The sequence below is a fragment of the Pezoporus occidentalis genome, unplaced genomic scaffold, assembly GCF_034315485.1.
Source record: "Pezoporus occidentalis ecotype Australia unplaced genomic scaffold, CSIRO_AGI_Poc_V1 ctg73, whole genome shotgun sequence".
Classification (NCBI taxonomy): domain Eukaryota; kingdom Metazoa; phylum Chordata; class Aves; order Psittaciformes; family Psittacidae; genus Pezoporus; species Pezoporus occidentalis.
In genome coordinates, this window is record NW_026916082.1 from 366,665 (window position 1) to 389,790 (window position 23,126).

The 23,126-nt window shown below is 50.1% G+C and overlaps 1 protein-coding gene across 8 annotated transcripts; it reads left to right on the plus strand.

The window, feature by feature from the left end:
* The first annotated feature begins 806 nt into the window (after positions 1 to 806).
* On the plus strand, positions 807 to 22,574 carry POLL (DNA polymerase lambda). Of its 8 annotated transcripts, XM_062601830.1 has the most exons (10): positions 807 to 1,044; positions 6,556 to 6,612; positions 11,402 to 11,545; positions 11,812 to 12,109; positions 12,744 to 12,912; positions 15,971 to 16,294; positions 16,855 to 17,028; positions 18,008 to 18,136; positions 20,191 to 20,359; positions 20,737 to 22,574. In XM_062601830.1, the coding sequence occupies exons 3-10, from the start codon at positions 11,431 to 11,433 to the stop codon at positions 21,099 to 21,101; spliced, it is 1,743 nt and encodes a 580-aa protein (XP_062457814.1). In that variant the 5' UTR covers positions 807 to 1,044; positions 6,556 to 6,612; positions 11,402 to 11,430; the 3' UTR covers positions 21,102 to 22,574. The 8 variants fall into 8 exon arrangements, with proteins under 8 accessions (XP_062457814.1, XP_062457812.1, XP_062457816.1 ...); XM_062601828.1 differs by lacking the exon at positions 6,556 to 6,612; XM_062601832.1 differs by lacking the exon at positions 6,556 to 6,612 and having other exon boundaries at positions 809 to 1,044; positions 11,655 to 12,109.
* The last annotated feature ends 552 nt before the right edge of the window (positions 22,575 to 23,126 follow it).

Genomic DNA, 23,126 nt, shown 5'->3' on the forward strand with positions numbered 1-23,126 from the left:
GTAGGAATGAGCATGTCAGCTGAGGAGGTGAACAAGTATCAGTGGTGCAGGAGACTCCTCCCATGACAGGCCTGCCTGCAACACTGCTGTTGTTAGTCCTGCCATTTCTTTCCTGCAGCCTGTGTTGGTGGGTCCTTTGCCCTCCTAGCTACTTTTGGGTGTTTCCTGGCTGAAGCCTGAAGCAGAGCTGCAGCCCAATGGTGGTGCCAGTGCTGGTGGGTAGAAGGATGCACCCTCACATCTTGGGTGACACTGGGGAAGGGGGAAGCTGCAAGTGGGGCTGGTGCACTGGCTCTGATGACCTCTGCTAGTTGATAGTACCTCCGTTGTCTTGGGAAGACCATGTTGTTCGTTGGGTCCTGGAGCCACCCAGCAGCGAGGCTCTAACTGGGGATGCCACCCAGGCATTAAGCTTTCATTGTTTGAAAGCAGTCTTCGTCAGGGGAGCTACACTAGGAGCCTGTGACTGGCTCACTTAAAAGTAGTGTTTGTTTGGGTAGGAGCTGTTCAAATATGAACCAGGATGTAAGGACATGCAGAAATGAAAGCACAGGATGCTGGTGCAGGAGAGGGACAGCAGCTGGTTGGAGGGCTAGTCACTAAAGCAGCACTGCAGGGATTGTCTCTGTGCTGTGCATGGGGTCTGTGTGGCAAGGTTTGTTTGTGCCTTCATGAAAGGGGTGTGCTCCGGTTACTTGGGAGCTGGCCAGCAGCCCCTGTTACTGCTTTCCCCTCTGTGCCATGCAGATGAAAGCAGCTGCATTTCAGTTCCTGCTCTTCTCAGCAGTCCCTGTCGCTTTCTCCTCCATGCCATGCAAATGAAGGCAGCTTTGCATAGCGCCTGCATTCTGCACGGCACACTGCACATGGCTGGTGGTAAGAAAGCAGTTGGGTGTCCTCCTCAACACCCTGTTTCATAGCCTGTGCCCAGTCAGGTCTAAGCATTGATGCTGTGTGCAGAGATACCAGAGCATCCTTCTCGCTGTATGGAGGACCTTGCACAACAGTGCAGGAGGGAGTTGCTGCCAAGCACACCCCACACAGGTAACAGGGTGAGGGAGGTTGTGTCTTGTTTTCCAAATGTTACTGCCCTCAGCAATGGTGGCAGAGAGGGGATTCCCATGGGGAGCTATCCAGCTTTCATGGCACTTCTCATGGAGGATGGGAAGAGGGCTGCTGGCTGTGGATGCGGTGCTCTTCCTTTGCATGCTGCAGCTTCCCAAAACTCATAGAAGAATCATAAATGTCTATGCAAATCAGCAGACCAGGCAGTAAAGAGATTGACCTCCCTGTCATCTCCCTGGGCCTACACAGATTCCTCCAAATGGCTCTATTAACAACAGGATTAATTTTTATTAGAAAAGGCAAAATAAATACCATGAAGCCATGTCAGAGAGCTGCTCCCCACCTCAGCCTCTTAGCAGCCATTTCCTACTGGGTCTTACAGTCGCCATCCCCACTGTTAGCTGCCTTTACCTTCTTCAGCTCCTTCTGCAGCTGCTCTTCTGCAGCCAGGATCTCCTTCGGCTTCTGGTACTGTGGGACAGAGAGAAATGTCTGTAGCACTCCTCTTGAGCCTCTGCTCCAAGCAGACCAACTGGAGCCGTGTGCTGCCAGCACAGCTGGGGCTCTCCTGCCAAATGAGGCCCTCCTGTTACCGGCTGCCTCCAAAGCCCATTTGGAGAGGTGGTGCCATCAAGCTAGGCATATTTGCCAAATCTGGGGTGTCTTACAATGCAAGTAAAACTCCTCAGTCAGATGTGGAGTCCTGGCCCCCACCAACCTCTCTGGAATATCCTGGCAACCTGTGTCATGCAGTTCCCTGGTGTGCTCACTGACTGTATGCTTACATGTGTAATATATATATATATGTGTGTGTGTGTATATAAATATATATCTAAAATATGCCTGCTTTTTAAAGACAGAGAAGTAAGAGTTGCAGTTCCTCTGTCCTCAGAGGGCCCTCATCCAGCTGCAGTTTAGTGGTGGATACAGGTGCTTTTTGGCAAGGGTTTGGCCTGTAGCAAACAGAAGCTTGGACGGACTCAAGGTGCTCCTCTTGGCCTATTTCCCCTGCATGTGCACCCCCAGCTCTGCTGCAAGGTTTCCCTCAGAGGGGATGCTCTCTGGATAACTGACTTCTATATTTAAGATGAGCACCTGCTGCTCAAAAGTGTCTGTCTGCTCCTTGCAACAAGAAGGAAGTGCCTGCTTTGCTAGTCTCTCACTTCCATCACGTGTGTGGAAGTGTGTCCTCTCTGACACAAAGCAGCAGGTGATTTTAAACTTAAGACTGTGAGACCTCTAAGTGCAGCAGATCCTTGGACTCTTAACCCTTATTATGCTCTGAGGCAAAAGAAACTTCCTGTCACTGAGAGTGGATGCTTGCTCAGGTCTGAGCAAGGGAATACATAGAAAATGGGCTATGGCTGACACTCCTCCATCTGCAAGTCACCTTGAGCAGCAAGCAGGGCCCTTCCTGCAGCCTGGGCTGTCCTGGCTAGTGTCAGCATGCCCAGTGTAATCTGAAGCTCCCACTGACCGTGTACAGAGAAGGGGGCTCATCAGTGTTCAGCACATCACCCTGCTCTGCCTCCTTTCCCCACATGTAAGAATTTTAACTTCTTTGTGGCCATAAAGATAAGGGCAAAGTGCTGTTCTGTGTGGTAAAACCTCACCGTGATGATCAGGGTGTTGTTGGCATGGGTGAAGCTCAGAGCAGCTGCATCCAAGGGGAGCTGGTATCGGTCCAGGTCAGGAATAGAGAACTTCTTGTAGTACCTACAAATGAAAGAGGAGACAGAAATGAGGAAGGTGGGGTTCCTATTCCCTGTTAGCAGTACTGAACTACAGAGTGCTGTTCTATGAGGTGTAGATGAGGACAACAGACCTCTCAGGTTGGCAGGAGGACCCTGTGCCATGTTGTGTGCCTGCTGGTGCCCTGAGGCTGGCAGGAGCACTAGAAACAAACCTCCAAAGTGGAAATCAGAGCTGGCAAACTCCTGAAGGGTTGTGGTGTGTGAGAGCAAGCTTGGTCCCCCCAGCTTGTCCTTGAGTAGTGCCAGACATGGTTAGGGACAGGTGTCCCTTGTCTTTGTCCCTGCTCATGGCCTCTCATTCCCTCTAAGTATCAGCTCCCATGAGCTATTGTCCAAACAGCTGTTAAAGCCCTTGTGCCCTGTAACACAGGGCAGTAACTTTCCTGTGTGATGCACCATTTTGTGTTGCAACCCTTTCTACACCCTTTTTTTTTCCCCTCTTCCTATGCTTCTTAGATGATTTCCTGCTTTGGTGGCATGGTGGTGCTCAGGCATACTCCTGGGCACAGAGCTCCAGGCCCACATTCACCTGAGCCTCTGCTCTGCAGCATCTCCATGCAGCCTCCATGGTGGCTGTAGTGCTCCTCTGCACTCCATGTTCCCCTAGTAGTTCTTTTCCTGGTCTCTATCCCAGTATCCTGGTTACTTCTCACATCCAAGCAGAGGACAGAGAGGTTTTTGCCACCTGTGTCTTTTCACCAGCAAAATCTTGGGCTTTGCTCAGTATGATGGAAAGGGAATATGTCTCAGAATGGGAGGGGTTATTTGCTGTCTGTCTTAGCTAAAAGATTTCCTAAGACCTGGGGACCAGAGCCTTGCAGACCTGTATCTGTTTGCCTGAGACCTTTCTTGCTTGGCATGGCTTGCTCTGCATCTGCTGCTTCTCTCTGGGGCTGCACCAAATACACTGGTGGTCCTATTCCCACCTAGAGGCATAGCTGTGTTCTAAATCTCTCTCTTTCAGAACTCTCATGGACAATCTTCTCCAAGAACTTGGCCTGTAGCTGGTACCAAGGTGCCCAGAGCAGAGTGCAAACAGGCAGTGGCTGCTGTCATACCATGAAGGGTTCTGCATTCAGCTGGCTGTGTGTAAGGCTTGGCTTCTCTAGCTACCTCTGCCCAAATTGCAGTTTATTTTCCAAGTCACAGTGGAAACAGCTACAAAGGGCAAATGGCTCTCCTGGTGCAGTGGGAGGAATGTACGCAGCTTGTTACCGCAGGGCTCAAACCTTTCTGTGTTGTCACTGCTGTCGGTATTTGGAAAAGGTGGCAGACATGGATAATAAGGGAGATGTCAAAGGTTAAACAGCAGAGATTAGATGAACACAAAGACATGTTAAGGAAGTGTTAACTTCTTACCGATTAGACAAAAAAAAAAACACTGCAAAAAGCAACAAAAAAGCAAAAAAAAAAAAAAGCAGTACACAGAAAAAAACCACTGTTTCAAAGGGCCTTGGGAGTCATCAATGAAACAGCAGCATTCTGCTGCCCCAGGACTAAGGAGAAGGGGAGAAGAATGGCTTTGGCTGGCCTCAAACTAAAATCTGTGACAAGATCAAAGGAAACCAGATCTGCCTGGCCACCCCCTCCTCCTCCTAACATTACCACTGCCTCTCACTACAATAATTGAATCAAGTTTGGTGTTCAGGGAGGTGGCTTTCTGGGTTTGTTTTTAGAGTTTAGTTTAATGGATTTATTTTACAGCAAGAGGTTTTAAGCAAATCCCACTTGAGCAGCCCTTGCTGTGGCCAGAGGGAACGAGAGTGACTGGTGGAAGTGAAGAGCTCCTGTCTGGGCTATGGAGGTAGTAGATGGGCGGTTAGACCAGCGAGGCAGGCAGATTCTCTGCCCTCGCCTCTCACCCCATGGCCAAGGGCAGTACTGCACTCTGAGCATGGTTCCTGGCCCAAGATCCACAGTGCGTGTGTGAAGTCACCTCTATTATTTTTCCTACTGGAAACCCACTTTTTGTCAGCCTTTAGGGAAAACTGCTACTGGTATGCTGAGAATTTATTAGAGCTGAGCTACTCGGTAGTGACTTGGCAACCCATCCCGTTGCTGTGCCTCTGGCTGGTGGTCAGCACAGCTCTGCTGCTCAGAAGCAGCGTGGCCAACTTCCAAGGGCTGGAGACGCTCCGAGGTTTCCTTCCTCTCCCGTAGCGATCTGCGTGCTTTCTGTGGACTACATGCCTTTGTTGCTATCTTGGAATTAGCTGCTGAGTGGTGTCTTACCCTGGCCAAGACCCAGGAGAAATGGTATAAGATATCCTGGAGCCGGTACTAAGTGTTCTGGTGCTGGAATCTGTCCCTGCCCCTTACTGACAGCAAAGTCATTCTTGTCCCCAGTGAGGTGACTTTCAGCTTTAATGCCAGAAGTCCTTAACTTCCATATGCAGGCCGTGAGCCCCTGTCAGGTCCTTCAACTCTCTCTGACACTAGCCTACAAGTGTGTAGGTGCCAGCTGCTTGTGGGGGACTCTGTTTTCCTGAGAGGGGTACAAAAAAGCTTTAAGTCAGGTAGGATGTGGGTGAAGCCTTAGTACAACATCTTAACCTTACAGCACTTACTCAGGCAAGGAAGTTCCCACATACACACTACTATTAGTAGGACTCGGAGTAGCTAAGCCTGTCTGTGACAGTATGTGGTTGGACTTCAGTTAACGTATTCCCTTCCTGTCCTAGCTCCATGTGTATCCGTGTATGGCTGATGGGAATCTCCTTCATTTTTCCTGCACTGGTCTCCCTACTAAAGCAACACTCTTCATGTAGAATCATAGAATAGTTAGGGTTGGAAAGGACCTTAAGATCATCAAGTTCCAACCCCCTGCCATAGGCAGGGACACCTCACACTAAATCATGCCACCCAACCATGCTACCCACTAAACCATGCCACTTTGTATGCATTTAGGCCAGCATCTTTCTGATTTAGAGCTGTAACTTCTTGCTGTTTTCCTGTGGTAGGCTCTCCCTTCCTCCTGTCTACCCTCCTGCTTTTGAGCATTCACGTGTGTTCATGTGCAGAGCTCACACATCCCTCCTCCTGAAGACTTGCGGGTTCTACGATCTGTAAAGCATTCAGCAGCCAAAGCGGAGGAGTTCTTTGCCAACAGCACCACCTACAGCCAGCTACAAAGAGGGCAGGGTGGGAAACGGGTTGCGTTTACCCACGGATCTGATCATTCTCTGTTCTGCAGCAACATCGGGGAGGGAAGGTGAACAGAGAGCATCCTGCCCAGCTTTCCATACTGGTGTATCATCTCAGTTTGTAAATAGCTTTCATTTCTCTTCCAATATCCTCCCTTGTTCTCCTAATACTTGCTCCTTGCTATCTTTTCCCAGTAATACTGTTCATTCAGCCTTATCTCACAGAACCTGTAAATGCTTTGGGGGCGCAGTGTGTCTCCTGCCATGAGAGATGCCATGTACAGACACAGAATAAGATAATACTTAAAAGCCATTTCCCCTACTTTTTTTTTTTTCTCCTCCCATCTCAAATTTCTTTTGGCAGAACACTGTGGTGCTTCCTTTCCAGATTCAACCTTTTTTGTTGCTACCTCCAGATTATGTCATTGGCACTGCGACTACAGGGCAGGTTTATGCAGGGAGAGCTGTCTGAATGAGTGCCTATGACCTGGTGAATCCTACAGATACAATGACTAGATCAAAGTATCATATCAGAGGGAGAGGATGGGATGGTCTAGCTCCAAAACGTCTGCAAGGCTCTTTATTTTTCTAAGGGAGTAACATCTGACAGAGGAAGAACAGAGCAAACACCATGCTACTGGAGCTGTGACGTAAGTTTGCAAAGACCAGCACAGAGCTTGAGGGACTCTACTGTAAACACATCTGGGAAAGCTGGGAGTGGAAACTGGATGTCAAGAGACATAGCTGCAAGGTGGGGCCCCTCAACCCTTGCTGAGGGACACACTGGGGATAGGAGGCAAGAGACAACACCCCCTGTGTAACCCCTGGCCTGCCCTCTGTGCCAGCCCACCCCAAGGGACTGTCAGCGCTGGCAGTGCTGTCCTTACTGACTTCTTATTGGTGGTCCGGATGACACAGCAGCGCTGCTCCTTCTCCACAGAGACACTGTAGACCTCCTTGGGGTAAGGCAGGTTACGGATCCGCCACTGGAAGCTGCCCAGGGTATCCTTCCTCACAAAGACAGGCTACAGCAAACAAGTACCTTTAGCAAGGTGTCGTGATGTAAGCCCAGCCAGTAACTCAGAACCACACAGCCACTCGCTCACTCCCCCCTGTACTCTTTCTCCCTCCACTCCCAAAGGGATGGGGAAGAGAATCAAAAGAATGTAACTCCCACAGGTTGAGATAAGAGCAGTCCAGTAACTGAGGTATAACACAAACCACTGCTGCTACCACCAATAATAATGATAAGGGAAATAACAAGGGAAGAGAAAACAACCGCTCACCACCTGCCAACCAATACCCAGCCTGACCCGAGCAGTGATCTAGCCCTTCTGGGTAACTGCCCCAGTTTATATACTGGGCATGATGTGCTGAGGTATGGAATACTTCTTCGGCTAGTTTGGTTCAGGTGTCCTGTCTCTGCTGCCTCCCGGTTTCCCCTCCTCCTTGGCAGAGCATGAGACTCAGAAAGTCCTTGGTCAGAGTAAACATTACTGAGCAACAACTAAAAACATCGGTATTATCAGCATTGTTCCCAGGCTGAAAGTCAAAACCACAGCACTGCACCTGCTACTAAGAAGGAGAAAAGTGACTGCTACTGCTGAACCCAGGACACAAGGCCCCTCCAGCTGTCTCCTCTCCTCCCTGTCCCCTTCTTCCTGTACTACCTTGAGAGGTACCACATGGGAGTAGCTCTTCTTTCACACAGGAGCATTAAGGAGTAACTATAAACTGCCTGAGCATCACTTTCCAGAGCTAGCACTGCTCTGCCTTTATCCAGGGCACTGCCTGCTCTGCTTGTAGCAGGCTGAAAGTATTCAGCGAGGGTGTCTTTTAAGTACAGGCTTTCACGCAAACCAGGCCTCTCCCTCCCAGGCAAATGAATACTAAGCTCTGCCTACCTAGGGACCTGCTGGATTCAATCCTGGCTCTCCCCTAGTGTGCTGTGCAGGGCTGTGCTCTCGTTTCAGGTCTGTAGAAAAGGTGATGAGAGACTAAAACCTCTGCCCCCTAAGCTACAGGGATGTGAAGATGAAACAAGCCATGCTATGCTAAGCAGCAGCCTGCTACGGACTGCCTGTGTTGGCCTTTCATTGTCATGACCTCTGCTTTCCATCCACTGACTTGTCCTGGCACTGGCCTTCCTTCCAGCCTACTCTTTCTGAAGCCAGAATAGTAGCTGGCCAACACAGCAGTATAGATTCTCTATGTAAGGAAACTACAAACCTCTTGAAGACCATAAAAAAGCCTAAGCTCTGCCTTTTTTTGTCCCAGCCCCACAGCTTTGGGATGATTTGTAGTAGAGTGCTGGGCAGGTTAAGGCTGTCTTTTGGGCTTTGAGTGATCTGCATTCTACCAGCTACTGCTACTACTGATGTAATCAAAATGCTAGGTAGCTTTAGATGCCGTCGTACTTGCAGACCCTTACATACATTGGAGCTGCTTTCCTTTATGAGCTCTGATTCCAGTGCTCCCAAGAGCAGTGAGGTTGGCTCTCCCACTTCAACCTGCCACTTGCCAGAGCCCCCAAGGGTGTTCTTCTCTCGCCATCTTCTACCTGTGGAAGGCAGAAGAAGGGTTTTCATTATTCTGCTTTATAAGAACTTCTCCAGCAGATGCCTGGCAAAGCTGTGCAGTGCACTGAAATGATATGAATCTTACTTCCATTCATTTCCACTTTGGTGTGAGTGGATCTGTTAGCTGGCCTATTCCTGAAGCGTTTCTCTTTTTTTTCTACTTGGTGCTGAAGCCATGATGGGGTTCACGCTGCAGATGATATAGTTTTGCACAAGAGCTGTAACTGACACCTTGTTTGTCTGTGGCTGCAGAAGCCACCAAAAAACTATTTCACCCCAGCATGTGCTACAGACTCTGTGCCCGGCTATGCAAGCCAGCAATCCCATTTATTATATCAAAGTCTGTTGTGACAGAATCAGAGAATCAGCTCGGTTGGAAAAGACCTTTAAGATCAAGTCTCCAACCATTACCTCAGCACTGCCAAATCCACCACTAAACCATGTCACTGAGGACCTCATTTACATGGTTTCTGAATACTTCCAGGGACGGTGACTCCACCACTGCCCTGGGGCAGCCTGTTCCAATGCCTCACTGCCCTCTCTGTGAAGAAATTTTTCCTACTATCCAGTCTAAACTTCCTCTGGTGCAGCTTGAGGATGTCATCTCTTGTCCTATCACTGGTTACTTGGGAGAAGAGACCTACCGCCACCTCACTACAACCTCCTTTCAGGGAGTTGTAGAGAACGATAAGGTCCCCCCTTGACCCTTCTGTTCTCCAGACTAAACAACCCCAGTTCTCTCAGTGGTCAGATGAGCTGTTTGGGAGAGATCCTGCCCTAAACCAAAATCTGCCAAGCCATGGAAGTCCGAGCTCCCTGGGTCCAAACCGAACCATACTTATGTCTCTACAACATTCAGCTGCAGGCATGCATATGGCCAGAATATTCTGGGGCAGTTTGTTCCTGATGAGTCCCAGGAGTACAGACCCACGTTTGCTGGGGCCAGCTATGAGCAACACTTACTCAGTAACTGACCGGTCTTCACGTCATACTCCTCAGCCATCTCCTTCCCATCCTCGAACAGGTAGTGGATATTCCGCTTCCCTAGAGGCAAGGCGGGTGGTGAGGCTAAGCAGGAATACACCTACCCCTGGACGTATGGCCCTATCCCACTGTCTGGCACCCCGTCCCGCTGACTGGAACCGCGTCCCTGCGCTGATGGCCCTGTGTCCTTTCCGGGGGCCGGGCAGTCTCCGGGAGCTTCCACCCCACCCCACCCCTTTCCGCCAGCTTTGTGTCACCCCAAAGCACGCCTTGGGGCACAAGGGGTCTCCCCGGCCGCGGTTACCGTCCTGCACCAGTGCTGTCTTGCTGGCAGCCCGCAGCCTCTCCAACCAGCTCCGCACCGCCATGGCTACCGGGCCCTGTCGCCACGGCAACGCGGACACTTCCGGCCGCCACCTGGAAGTACTTCCCTCCGCGCCGGCCCGGCCCGTAGGTGAGCGCGGGTCCTGCCCCCGGGCCTGTCTCCCCCTTCGCCCCACGTCTGGTTCTGGGGGACCCTCCCCTTCGCGGTCATGGGGAGCTCCGGCTACTTTCCCGTTGGTGGGGGGCGGGTCTCGCCCTCTTTCCGCCCTTCTCAGGCACGGGGGATCCCGTTTCCCTCCCTGGGCCCAGCCGCGGCGTTCCTGGGAATCGTTTCCTGCCCCCGAGGCTCTGGGTGCCGCTGGGCTGGGGCTGTTGAAGCCTTCGCGGCCTGAGGGTGCTGGCAAGGCAAGCATGGTGACCTCACGTGTGTTTGGTCTTGGGCAGTTAAATGCTACCTGGAAAAGTGTTCTTCTAAGCCCTGAAAAGGACTGGGGCACGTAGAAGCTTGGGGGAGTTTACTGTGGAGTGGTTTTCTTTAAATATTACTGTTTTCAGAGGAGGTTTTTGTCAAAATGTCCTGAAAACAGGAACATCTATGTGAAGCTGAGATTTAGAAACATAGTGGGGTTTCTTCTGCCTTTAAGGTAAAATCTTCCTTGCAGAAGCAAGGGCTTGAGTCCAGTTCTGTGTTGGTCTTCCAGGGGATTGTGTTTAATGCTGGGGTGAGGAGGAGACCACAGGGAGAAAACACAGGTGGGATGATTTTCAGCTCTTCCAGGTTTAATGTGATAGGTTCGTGCTGGTCTGTGTGTGAGGAACCTCAAAGCAAAACGCAAAGTGCTGCAGAGAGAGGAAGCCAGGTTGGCATTGACTTGACACTGCAGCTGGGTGGAAGGTGCTGTTGGCATATACAGTGATTCAGGGGGTAGTTTGGGCTATGGAAAACTGAATTTTCAATAGCCTGGGATGGTAGTTAAAGCTCCAAAGTTTGCCTTTGCAAGGCTCGTGGTAGTAAAGCTACAGTTGTACCTATGTTGAACTTGGCTGGTTAATCTTTATTAGGTTGCTGTTTCCAAATGAAGCCACACTGGGGGTTTCCTCCTGTGGCTGTATTGACACTTGGTGTCAGTCAGTTCTTTTATCCCTTCTCCTCAGTGACTGGATTTCAGCCCTGGCAAGAGAGGCATTTCCCTCCGGGGAAAACGCTTAAGAAATATCAGAGAAATTAAGTTACTGCTTTTGGCTGGGCAGGAAGGAGCTCCAAAATGCTAAAGTAGTTAAATACTTTCTATTGTAAGAACTCAGCATTAGTTGTCTTAGCAGGATCTTCTTAAATGGTTTTTTGGTGATTTCTAACTTTGATTTTTCTGACCTTGGGGGATGCAATTCTTGTTTCCATATATCTCCCTCAGGGCAAGGGTTTTTAGAAAGCAAGAACAACAAAAAAAACAACCTCCAAAACAGCAAATAGAGTGAGCAAAATGAGTGAAGCTGAAGTTGTGCTTGTGTAATACTGGTTTAAGCAACCTCTCTCTTTCTTACTGGTATTCAGGAGTTGCAGCTAAACTTCCCACCAGGCCTATGGAGCCACGGGGGATTGTCAAAGCCTTTCCCAAGAGGAAGAAAGTAAGAGATGACGTAGGGAAAAGCATCCCTTCAAAGATCCCAAAAGAGGAAGGAACAGAAATACCTAACGGTAAGTCCTGTCTGCCCATTACATGGAATATAATACTCCTACCCCAGCCTGTTAACGAGGTGCTGTACCATCAAAGGCTTTTTCTGGCCTCTGAGTATGTTTTCTGTAGAGATTGTGGCCAGCCTGCTTTGTTGTGTCCAACTGGTGCCCACCAAAGACTGCCTACCACTGTGGATGCCATCAAGTCCTATGTGAGATATGTAGCCCCACTGGTTTGGGACCCTGTTTCTCTTGTCACTGAGCTCCTGCTCCTGTGTTTTCCTCAGCAGAGTGGCTGAATCCAGTTGCTGTTTACATGCTGCAAGCTGGCATTGGCCAAGCCAGGGCGGAGATCTTCCACAAGCAGATTGTCCAGAATGGGGGTGCTGTACACAACCAGCTCTCCTCAGAGGTGACACATGTCATTGTGGCTGAAGACATGGACTGTGATCGGGCTTTTCGGCTCCTTAAATTAACCAAGCTACCTTCAGGGTTGCAGCTAGTGAAGGCATCCTGGCTGAGTGCTTGCATTAGAGACCAGAAGTTGCTGAGTACAGCTGCCTACCGTGTCCTTATCCCTCGCAGGTACGCAAATGCCACATGTCGTTCCTCACTACAGCACTTCTGTCCTAAACTGAACAGTACTAAAATTTGACCTCTGCTCAAAATCTCAGACTGCAGCTCCTGTGGGAATGACTCAAAGTCACTTTTCCCCATGGAGAGCATGAAATTTAGTGACTTCGTGACTGGTTGCCATTCTGTGGGGTAACAAAACATGGAATATATCCCAGAAGTGCTAACAGGAGTCCTATCACTTGCAACAAGTGCTAAAGGCGCCTCTTCCTAATCCATCAGTGATACAAGGATATTTGTTTAGAAAATGTTGTGAATTAAATGTTTCTTACTTATTGCAGAGAGAGGATTGACATCTAGTCACAAGAGGAAATAAGGAATGGAGCAGCAGGCAGCCACAGGTTAGGATTCAAATGTTTTGGCAGAGTTTTGGAGAAAGAGTCTAAGAGTGAGGTAGATAAGAGTGGAAGTTGCAGGCCAGCAAGGTGGATGAAAATTGGGGAATTGAACCAAAACCAGAGTAATTAATCTGTGACCCAGTTTATATGAGTTGTTTGCTCCATCCCAAAACATTCAGAACAATCTCTCAGTCAGTTTTCTGGGGGCTGAGAAGTTCTCCTGTATTAACACATCTGATTCATAGCAGGTACCTGGAGGAGGGAGAACTGCAAAAAAAGGAGCAGCAGCAGGTCCTGGGCAGTGAAGAGATTCAGCCCCCAGCAGAGGAGGGAGCAGTGAAACCAAATACTAAAGCACAGTTGGAGGATTCCTTGCAGCAAGGCCTGGGCACCCTTGGACAGCAGCAGCTGGCTGAGGTGAGACTTCTCACACAGACCCTTCTCCTTGTGAGCAGATCCTGCATGCTGCTTTTCCTGGCTAGGAACATCCCTGCAGGGATTCAGTGCTAGATTTTCTCAGCAAACGGAAGGTTTTTGGATGTTTCAGTGGGTTGGTGCTGGTAGACTTGGGCTGTACACATGGTTACTGCTTCTCTTTGTCACTTTTAGATGTTAAAAGTAGAAAAAAACATCCCTTAAATTCATGTCCTCATCAGAACGTTTCCAGCTGAAGTAGCCAAGGCTCACTCCGGTGATCATGTTTTCCCTGCATCTTTTTGAGGACTATTCCCTGCCTGAGAATACCTCCCTTTCAGGAATCTGTCTCTGATACTTCATCCTATGTGCCTGCCTGAGCCATGCTGACCCATTCTCCACTCCTTTGCCAGCACCCTGTTCAGACACATGTGCAGTGGATCAGGTTGCCACTTGAGCAGTTGTGGTGGTGTGCTTAAAATATCTGTGCTGGGTTATTAGTGACCTGTGCTGTGAGTCAGCTTCTCCAGCCTGCTGTTAGCTTGCTTCCTTTTCTCTGTACTTTTGCTCAAGTTTGCTGAATTCTTTTCGGGCATTGGCTTCAAATCTATTGCAGCAAAGTTACTCCAGACCTCTTAGAGCAGCAGCAGCTGTGTCATGCTGCCATCTGTTTTCTAACACAGTCCCAAATCTTGTATCACAAACCCCTGTGGTTACTCCCTAGCTGGCAGCCCACTGAGACCTCCTTTGATTTAGGTTTTGGCTTGAATATGTGTGTGGGGAGGATGTTTTTTCCCCAGACTTACTATCCAGTGCGCTATAGGCAGAGCTGTCTGCCTCTTAACTGCATCGTCTTTGCAGTTACCCCATCTTTGCTATTTCTTCTGACTGTTAATTTTGTGGCAATTGTTATTATCAAATCTCAGCCTTAATAGGAGCACTGCTGTGGATCCTGTGGTATCTGCCCTGCTTTCTGCTCATGTTTACGTTGGGTGGTCAGACAGCCACTAGTCTGAAGCCTTGTTGCCTTTTTTTTCTTTTAAATCCCCTCAAGCAATGATATTTTCTGTTAGTTGGTGCACACAAGCAATATCTGTAGACATTTCAGTAAAATCCCTTGTCCCAAGCTTAGGGCTATGTGAGTTTGGGGAGGAGAGGAAAACTCATGGAATATGCTTTATACACAGTACCAACCACTCTTGAAACCCAGCTACAACAGCAAAGCTGAAATCTCAGCTTAGAAGTAGCCTTCATTTAAGCATTTCTAGCTTGGGTGAATGTGTTTTCACTATGAGGTGATGAGTGTGCCAGTGTTTCATAGTGAACAGGGGCTGCTCTGGGAGTTCTGTGTTTGAATGTAAACTCCTGTGAGGAAACCTTGTTACCAGGCTGCAGCAACTGCTTTGTGACTGGCATCTGGATGCAGTAGCTTTATGCAAGGCAGCTTTTGCAAGCAGTGCCAGTTCCTGACTGACTGAACCCTTGGCTGTTATCCCAGGCTACCTGCCTTCCTCTCATATTGTCTCAGCTACTGGGCTTCAGCTGCTATCCTGGCTCCTGTGCTGTGCTTCAGACAAACCATGCACATCGCAGTTTTGCCCAGCTCTAGTAAGTCAGTGTCTGTAGGATGCTGGAGTATCTTAGAAGCTAGTGGGACTAGTTGGTTTGGCATGCGTGGTTGTAAAGAGTCCATCAGCTTTGTTGGTGAAGCTTAGAGAGTCAGGGGTTTATGTGTTCTTTTACCTTATGTGACAATGCTGACCAAGAGGATGGGAATTGCATGCTCCAGCTGCAGAGTTCTTTGTGTTGTTGTTGGATAACATGCTACTTCGATGCTTTTAAGGGCCTTACTAACCAACAACACTCTGAGGCTTTGCTGCCGTTAGAGGGAACAGTGTCTTAAGGGAGTTGTGTTTCAAGGGTTTCAGGGAGAATAAAACTACTTTAGTCTATCAAATCCTCAGTCTGACCCAGTTTTCAGAGTTACAAAACAAGATTACAGAGAAACATCCCGCCTCTTCTTCCTAAAGGCTCAGCTCTGTCTCTTGCAGGAATCGTGTCTGCAGACCTGCTTAGCCAGCAGAACCACAGGTTCTAAGGAAATGGCTCTGATGTTAGGCCGATGCACTGCAAAAAATCACAGCAGGTCTTGGTGTGCTGGATATAATTGCTGGGCTGATCCCAAGCAGCCCTGTGCCATTCAGGGTTACTTCCACAGCACAGAAGCTCTTGGATCATTGTGGGCTCCTGTGTTTATGCATCAGGCGAGAGGAGGACCCCAGTGAGCAAAGCTTCTGTGCAGCTTCCCACTCCTATCCCCTTTTGTTCGTTACCTGAAGCCAAGGCTCATTGTTTCTTAAGTCTACACAGAGGCATCCTAATGCTGAGGGTATCAGCAAATGTATACATTGGTTCTTTCTTCTGTCACTGAGGAATGTGGAGTCCTTTGTGTCTTTCCTTCCTCCCCTTTTCTCTTGCAGATAGCCATGGGGAAAATGAGGGGGTTGTAATTTACTACCCTCTTAAGATTTTTGTGTCTGTAATGTGAAAACAGAGTTCAGGGCCTATCTCCTGTCATCTGCATCATGGGGTGGAAGGTACGGAGTCTGATTGTGAGAGGTGTCTATGCAGCCACCAGACCAGCAAAAGGTTTCCTGGGGGAGCAAGGAGTCGGGATCAATCCCAGCCAGGCATTTCAGCATTGTTATACCATGCTGCTGGCAGCAGTTGCTCACTTAAGCAGTGTTTTACCTCAGTTAGGTCTCAGAGGCTTAACTTAGATGGTGCATGTGAGCTTGGATCACAGGTGGACAGCAGTGTCTTGTCTCCTGTGCTCTGTGAGATGTGCATGTAGCTTCAAAGGGTGCATGTGTAGCTTGAGATGTGAAGAGCTATGGTGTGCATATAGCCAACCACTTCCAGAGATGGCAGTTTGAGCACTGCATGCCTGGGAGGCTGGTTGTGCTCTGACTTCCTACTCTCAGGAGCAGCCTGTGCCAAGGGGACATATGTGAGGCATGTACTTATTCTCACATGGCTGATTTTCTACCTCTCCCTAAAGAAAGACTCTGATGATGAAGGCAGTGAAGGAGAAGATGCTGGTGTCACCCAGGGAGATCTGGAAGCATTGATTTCTGGCCGTTACCCTGTGAAATCATCAGAGGAGACCAGTGACAGCTCTTCCACAGTGGTCCAGCCTGCCAGCAAGTGGGTTTGTGCCCAGTCCTCCAACAGCAAGAAGGAGAATCACAACCAGTGCATCACAGAGAAGCTGGAAGTGCTGGCAAAGGCCTACACTGTCCAGGGAGACAAGTGGAGATCTCTGGGCTACTCCAAAGCCATCAATGCACTCAAGAGCTACCACAAACCAGTCACCTCCTACCAGGTAAAACATCTTCCCAGAGTGATTGAGCAGGAAGAGAAACTCAGCATCCTAGCTCTGTTATGAGCCAGATCTCTTCCTCTTTCTGTACATGGAATGGCTTGGGAATTTCTTCCTGTGTGGTGACTTTGATGTAAGATGTGTTGCAAGTGTGAGTTGCGGTTCATTGAGCAGCTGCAGTGTTTTCAGAATGGCAGAAAAGTGCAGTCTGAGCCTTTTCTTTTAAGGCCAGACCTGAGCACTCATGAGATAAATCAGCAACTAGCCACCATTTGAGATAATATATCAAATTAACTGGATGTGAGCCTTACTGACTGTGACAGTCCAGCCATTGAGTGTATTAGTGTTTCAGTCCTGTTCTGCATGCATGTCCTTTTCCATTTAGCACTGAATCAATGTAGCCTATGTAAGCCTGGGCTAGAGGGGAGACCGTCAGGCAGAACTAGTCCTGCCATTTACCAGTCACTAATCAGATGGCTATACCAGTCACTCTGAGTGGGTAGCAGCTTCCCAGTTTGTCTGTGATCTTCACTTTTCCAGTAGCAGCTCTGGTTTCTTTCTAGGAAGCCTGTAAAATCCCTGGGATTGGGAAACGGATGGCAGAGAAGATCCTGGAGATCTTGGAGAGTGGGCACCTGCGCAAGCTGGATCACATCAGTGAGAGTGTGCCAGTGCTGGAGTTGTTTTCCAACATCTGGGGAGCAGGGGCTAAAACAGCTCAGATGTGGTACCAGCAGGTAAGTTTAGTACCTTATACAAGAGGTTCTCAGGCTGTGGTTTGAAGACTGCTGCTCAGTGTAGGAGGCTTACCTGCACAAATAGTTTCCAGTTGCCAATATCCATGGGTGGGATTTGAATCTGCTTTTGTGGGAGGAGCTATGAAGCTGGCTCCTATTGTGAATGTGTTTGGGGTGAATGGAGTGCACCCACCTAAGACTTGAGTTCGGGAGAGTGTAGAGGACAAAGTTGAATGATTGGAGGAGTGGGGGACACACTGCCTTTTCTCTTAGCATCACTGCTTGGAGCTCTTCTCACGCTGCTTATGGCAATGACGCTGCTAAGAGCCAGGCTTGAATCAGGGCATCTTGGCCATGAAAGCTCCGGATTCAGTTGCTGTCCTGTTGGCCCAGCTGGCTCCTGTAGCTGTCAGAGCAGCTATCCACCTTATCTGGAAGTTGTAAAAATGAGATTGAGGTAATGGTGCCAACAGGAGCAACCCAGCCCACTGAGTGGATTCCTTCTTTAAAAACAGTTTGTCTCCTGAGCACACAGCTGATGGAGCCTGATTTCCTGTAGTGTTTGGTTTGTGACTGGATTCTTTGCTGTCTTAAGAACAGGATTGTGTTCATGCTGTAGGCTTTCCTTCATTGGGATATTCTGGGTGTTGTTCCTTTACCTGTGTTACCGTTTTCCTTCAAGCTGTAGGAACACAGCGCCTTAAGAACAGTAGCCTTCTGTCTAGTTTAGTTAAGCTTCCTACTCATTGCAGGGTGGGTACTGGAGGTGTGTGTGAGTAGTGGGATTGCCTAAATCCCTTCTTGTGGAGCGAGGCCCTAAGTCTGGTTCCAAAAGAACTGGATCTGCATGTGATCTCAGAAGCTGTGGCTGGCCTGGACTTGAGTCAGGTTAAACACATTCTTCCCAAGTCTTTGTTGGAAGTATTTGAAGAGCAAAGCCTTGGTAGATATTTCTCTATCACCCCATGTTCTGCACTAGGGTTTCCGGACACTGGATGATATCCGCACCAAGGCGACCCTCACCCACCAGCAGGCTGTGGGGCTGAAGCACTACACAGATTTCCAGGAGCGTATGCCTCGGGAGGAGGCTGCAGAAATAGAACACACTGTGAGTACCTCAGCCCTGAGCCCTCAGCGTGGAGTACCTGTACCTGCTGGGACGTGGCAGGAGGATGTGTGCTGTGGAAACATCCCTCACTGCTATAGCTGAGCTCTTCAGCCTCTCCTCTTGAGCAGGGTCAGTGCCTGGGGGATCCTTTTTGGCCATGGGCTCATAAGATGCCTACTTTGCCCCTTAGGAAGGTTCAGTTTTAATGCCTGGCGAGGAGAAGGATACTTCACAGGTGTCAGTTCTACGCACTGCTTTGAAAAAGGCTGCATGTGACATGGTGGGATGAGTAGGTTTCCAGGTCTTCTTTCCTGCCTCTCATCTTCTCTGAAATGTGTGCTTTCAGCCAAGGCCCCTGAGATGTCTCCCTGGTACTGCTTCTCCAAAGGAAGGCATGAGCCCCCTGTGATCTGGTTGTCAGTGGGGGGACAGATTCCATGGATATCATTGCTGGAAGCAAAGGGGATCCAGGTTGTGGATGGGTGTCGCTTTTTCTAGTAAGCCATGGTGCTCAAGGATTATGGGGTGCTAAGTCGGTGTACCCTAATGTGAGCAGAGAGCTTGGGGAACACAGTGTCATTGCTGCCCCTGTGCTCTCTGATCACCATGGAAGCAGCAGCCAGCGTGACCCTGTCACTCGGCCACAGGGCCTGGCCACGAAGAATACACTGCTGCCAGGCTCCTGCTGGGGTGTCAGTCCTGTGTGCCGGATTAGCCATCCTGGTAGTGAGTGGTCCCTTTCCCAGGCAGTCTGGGTCGAGGAGCAGGCTCTTGGGGGTGGGTCTATTGTTATCTTGATGGGATTACTGGGCTCCCCTCCATACACACGCACACACCTCTGATCCAGGCCCAAGAGAGAGAATGAGGGATTAGTCAATGTCTGTGCTGCCTGTCACAGTGAGATCTTAGGAGCTTTTAGGCTCCCGGGTGGGGCTGGGAGTTTTCTAGAAATCTTCATTTAAAGCCAGAAGGGGGGCAAGGACACCAGAGGAGGGCTTGCTCCGCATGAGAAAGACTTGTGGCTTCTTGGAGCACCTTTGGGGCAAAGGTTAATGGGTTTATCTCTTGCTAATGAAGGATGATCCCCAAGAGTGACAAGGGGCTGTGGGCATGGACACTACCTTCCTGAACCCCAGCCTCTGATGGCCTCATCACTGGGGATTGCTGAGCCCCTAATTATTTGCTGCCAGCAGGGTGATTGGCACAATCGCACTAAGAATACTCCTGTCCAAGGACATGGGAGCCTTTCTTAAGCATTTAATGAATTAAGCCATCAGAATTAGCACTGAAGTATCATAATCCTGCACAAAACAGGAGCTAGGGTCCAGCCCGGAGGTGGATGCATTAGGGAAAGTTCTGATTATATGTGTCTGATTGCTGGCAGCAGCATGTTGGCATCCGTTGAGTCTAAAATGTTGGGACATTTGTGTTTTTTCTGGGTCAGGAAGCCCAGCTCACCTGCAGGGGCAGAGCTCCTGGCAGGAGAGAACTGCAATGAACACTTGCAGATATTCTGCTGTGTTGGGCCCTGCTGGGGAGGCTCTTCATGAACCCATCTCTGCTTCTGAAACATGACCTGTGACCATGTTGAACTGATCTTTGTGGGCTGCTTAGCTTTGCCTACTCTGGCCCACAAGAGAGCTGATAAACCTCTTCACTCCTGCTGTCTCAGAAACCAAAGGCTCTGAAAGGTTGTGCTGTACTTTGCCTTCTCAGCATTGCTGTGTCTTGCTTCTTGTCCTAAACCAGCTCTAGCCCAGTGCCCCCAAGAGTGGATAATTGATGGTAGGTAGCACCGTAGTAGATGATTGTATTGTGTGGCAGTGTGCTGGGCATTTGCAGGACTGGGTGGAGATCACCCTGACTCATGGGTGCTGACAGCAGGCCAGCTCCTAGGTGGTGCAGTTTGCCATGCCTGCTAAGCATCTGCTCTGATTCAGACTCAGGAGATGCAGGACAGGCCGCAAGGCAGGCACAAGATCCTTTGCTGTCTTGATGGAAAAAGCATGAAGAGACAAGTCTCTGACTATACATCCCTTTTTCTCTTCTTGGAGGTCAGACAAGCTGCCCTGGCCCTGAAACCTGGGCTTGTGTGTGTGGCATGTGGCTCCTACCGTCGGGGGAAGCCCACCTGTGGAGACGTGGATGTGCTGGTCAGTCACCCAGATGGGCAGTCTCACCGTGGGGTGTTCAGCAAGCTGCTTGACAGCCTCCGCAGGAGTGGTAAGGAGGCTGAGGTCTGGTATATGCTGCTCAAAACTGTTCTTAGCATGGCCAGGCTGAGGAGGCAGTGAGGTGAATGGCATTCATTGGAGGGTGGGTAAATACTTTTCTGAAGGACTGGAAGTCCTGTAAGTCCTTAGGAGTACTGCCCCTGGTCCTGGCCCTGCGCCAGTGACAGCTCCACATCCAGTGTTAAGGAGGGAGTACTGCTGCAGCCCAGCATGGCTTCTCCCGTCTGTGTGAGGCTGTCGGGGCTGAGGCTGGGATCCCGCAGCACATTATGAGACACCTCAGCTGCTGTCTGGGCAGTGAGGAGTTCAGGGTGGGAGTGTCAGTCTCTACCATTCAGCTCCTCTCTGCCTGTTCTCTCTCTCCAGGCTTCCTTACGGATGACCTGGTGAGTCAGGAGGACAATGGTGAGCAGAAGAAGTACCTGGGAGTGTGTCGCCTGCCCGGGCCAGCCCGGTGTCACCGCCGGCTCGACATCATCGTGGTGCCCTACAGGGAGTTTGCCTGTGCCCTGCTCTACTTCACTGGCTCGGCTCACTTCAACCGCTCCATGCGGGCCCTGGCCAAGACCAAGGGCATGAGCCTGTCCGAGCACGCCCTCAGCTCGGCTGTGGTGCGGGGCCCTGGAGGTGTCAAGGTGGCGTCTGGTCATACTTTGCCCACTCCCACTGAGAAAGATGTCTTCATTCAGCTGGGGCTACCTTACCGGGAGCCCTCCGAACGGGACTGGTGACACCCAGTTGTCACCCAGCACCCTGGGCCCATTGCTGTGCTGCTGTTTGGAAGGGTGCTGGTCTCCCCAGTGCTGCTCTGTGGTGACTGCAAACTGGAGGACGTACCCCAGCAAAGTGAGGTTCATTGCAAACGTGTGGCCCTGCTTCTGGCTGAGCTGTGTGGCTTCACCCAGAGGAGGGCTGGAGCCGTGCCGGATCACTACCCGATGTCACAGGAGCCCCTCACTACCTACCAAAAGGGCTTGCTGCCCATCAGCTATCCTGGCCCTGCTCTCCTTGGGAAAGCTTCAGAAGGCTGGGCTGCAGAGCCTTGTGATGTAGCCACTCCCAGTGCTTGTGAATGGGAGAAGTGGGATGTATCTTCCTCTGTGTCTGAGCACAGACACCCCAAATGCTCCGTCCTGACCTATGCATGAAGGCAGCAGGGGTCTGGCTTGGCCCTGTGACAGGCCTTTCCCCTTCTCACTTCTGCAGGACTCACAAAAGGTTCCCCTGTGCTGCTGCTGTGTCCTTCCTCCATCTGAGCTGACTCGTGTCCTCTGGTGGATCTCACTGCACAGGGCCAGGCTGCTATGAGTGCCACCAGCTTTCCCTGGTGCCCAGTAAGCTTTGAAGGAGGTGTAGGGACCCAGTGTGTTGTTCCTGCGGGCTCTCAGCTTGTCATGTGCCAAGAATCCTCCGGTGCAGGGAGCTGTGATCCCCCTGGTTTGGCCCTAAGGGCTCCTTTCCTTTCAGTGCAGGAGAAGAGCAGACCTCACAGCTCAGGAAGGGTTTGAATGTAATGGCACAGAATGTAACCCAGCTGGTCTGCGTGTGCATGGGAGGCAAGGAGGCAGGGAGAAATGCAAGGAGATATTTTAGTTCTAGTTTGGGTGAAGTAAAGTTTTCCCATTGTGTTTGTGTGGAAGCCATGGAGCCATCTGGTCTTTGATCAGAGAAAGTGTGTGTTTGTACATGCATGTGCATGTGGCTAGCCCCATCAGTTCCATGGGAGTAGGTTTTATTTCTCAAGAAACCTCAACTATTTTATATTCTGGAGATGAATTTCCCAGAGCCTTTCAGTGCTCTGTTTCCATTATGGGTATTGCAGTGATTCCTTCTGGCAGAGGTGCTGCTCTGTGGCATGAGCTGCCAGAACACCATGGTGGGCATTTCTGTGCCAGGACCCCAGCGCTCGCTCTGGCTGTTCTCTGGGCCTGGCCTGGCCTCCTGCTTCCTTCTCTTGCAGTGACAAGCTGTGTGTTTGGTGCTGGGGCAGGCACAAGGGCATTGAACCCATTGGGTTTCCACAGTTTCTTGATGCACTTTCAGCTGTGGGTGCTGGGCACCAGCAGTGGCACTGGAGAGGCCTTGACCCCAGCAGTGTCATTTGTCAACCCAGCCTTTACTGAACACACGGTGGAAATGAATGTCTTCTGGCATGTCTTGGTGCTTGGAAATTTGAAGTATAATAAATCCCTTCTCTCTTTTTCCTTGGCATCTCTGTCTTCTTGCTCTCTGCCCTGCAGTGGTTGGGACTCTGTTCTCTGGTTGACCAGAAGCCCCTCCTGTGCTCTCTGGTTTCCCTGTTTTCAGTAGGCAGAGAGAAGGCAGTGCAGACCTTCATGCTATTGAATGGCCACTTCTGGCTCTTAGGGCAGGGAGTTGCTGACCACCATCCTCCCATGGCAGAGCAGGACCTGGCTCTATCTTGGCATCCAACTGGCCATGTGGCTGAGCTGGGGCTGCCTGTGCCCAGAGAAAAGAGCAATTCCCAAGCTCTGAGCCTTGGGCTGAGTTCTAACTTCAGGTGTGGAGTCAACAAGGGATCGCTCTCAGCTTTTCCATATTCATCAAACAGTAGGGTATATGAGAGTTGGCTGCTGCTCTGTCTCCTGTTCTGTGCCTGGAACACAGCTCAGCCTCCTGAGCATGGAATTGCTTTGGTTGGTCCAAGGGGAATCTGAACAGCCTGGAAGCCATGGGAGCACATGGAGGTGAGCAGCAATGATGATTGGCTCAAAAGGGAGATGGAGAAGCTGGAG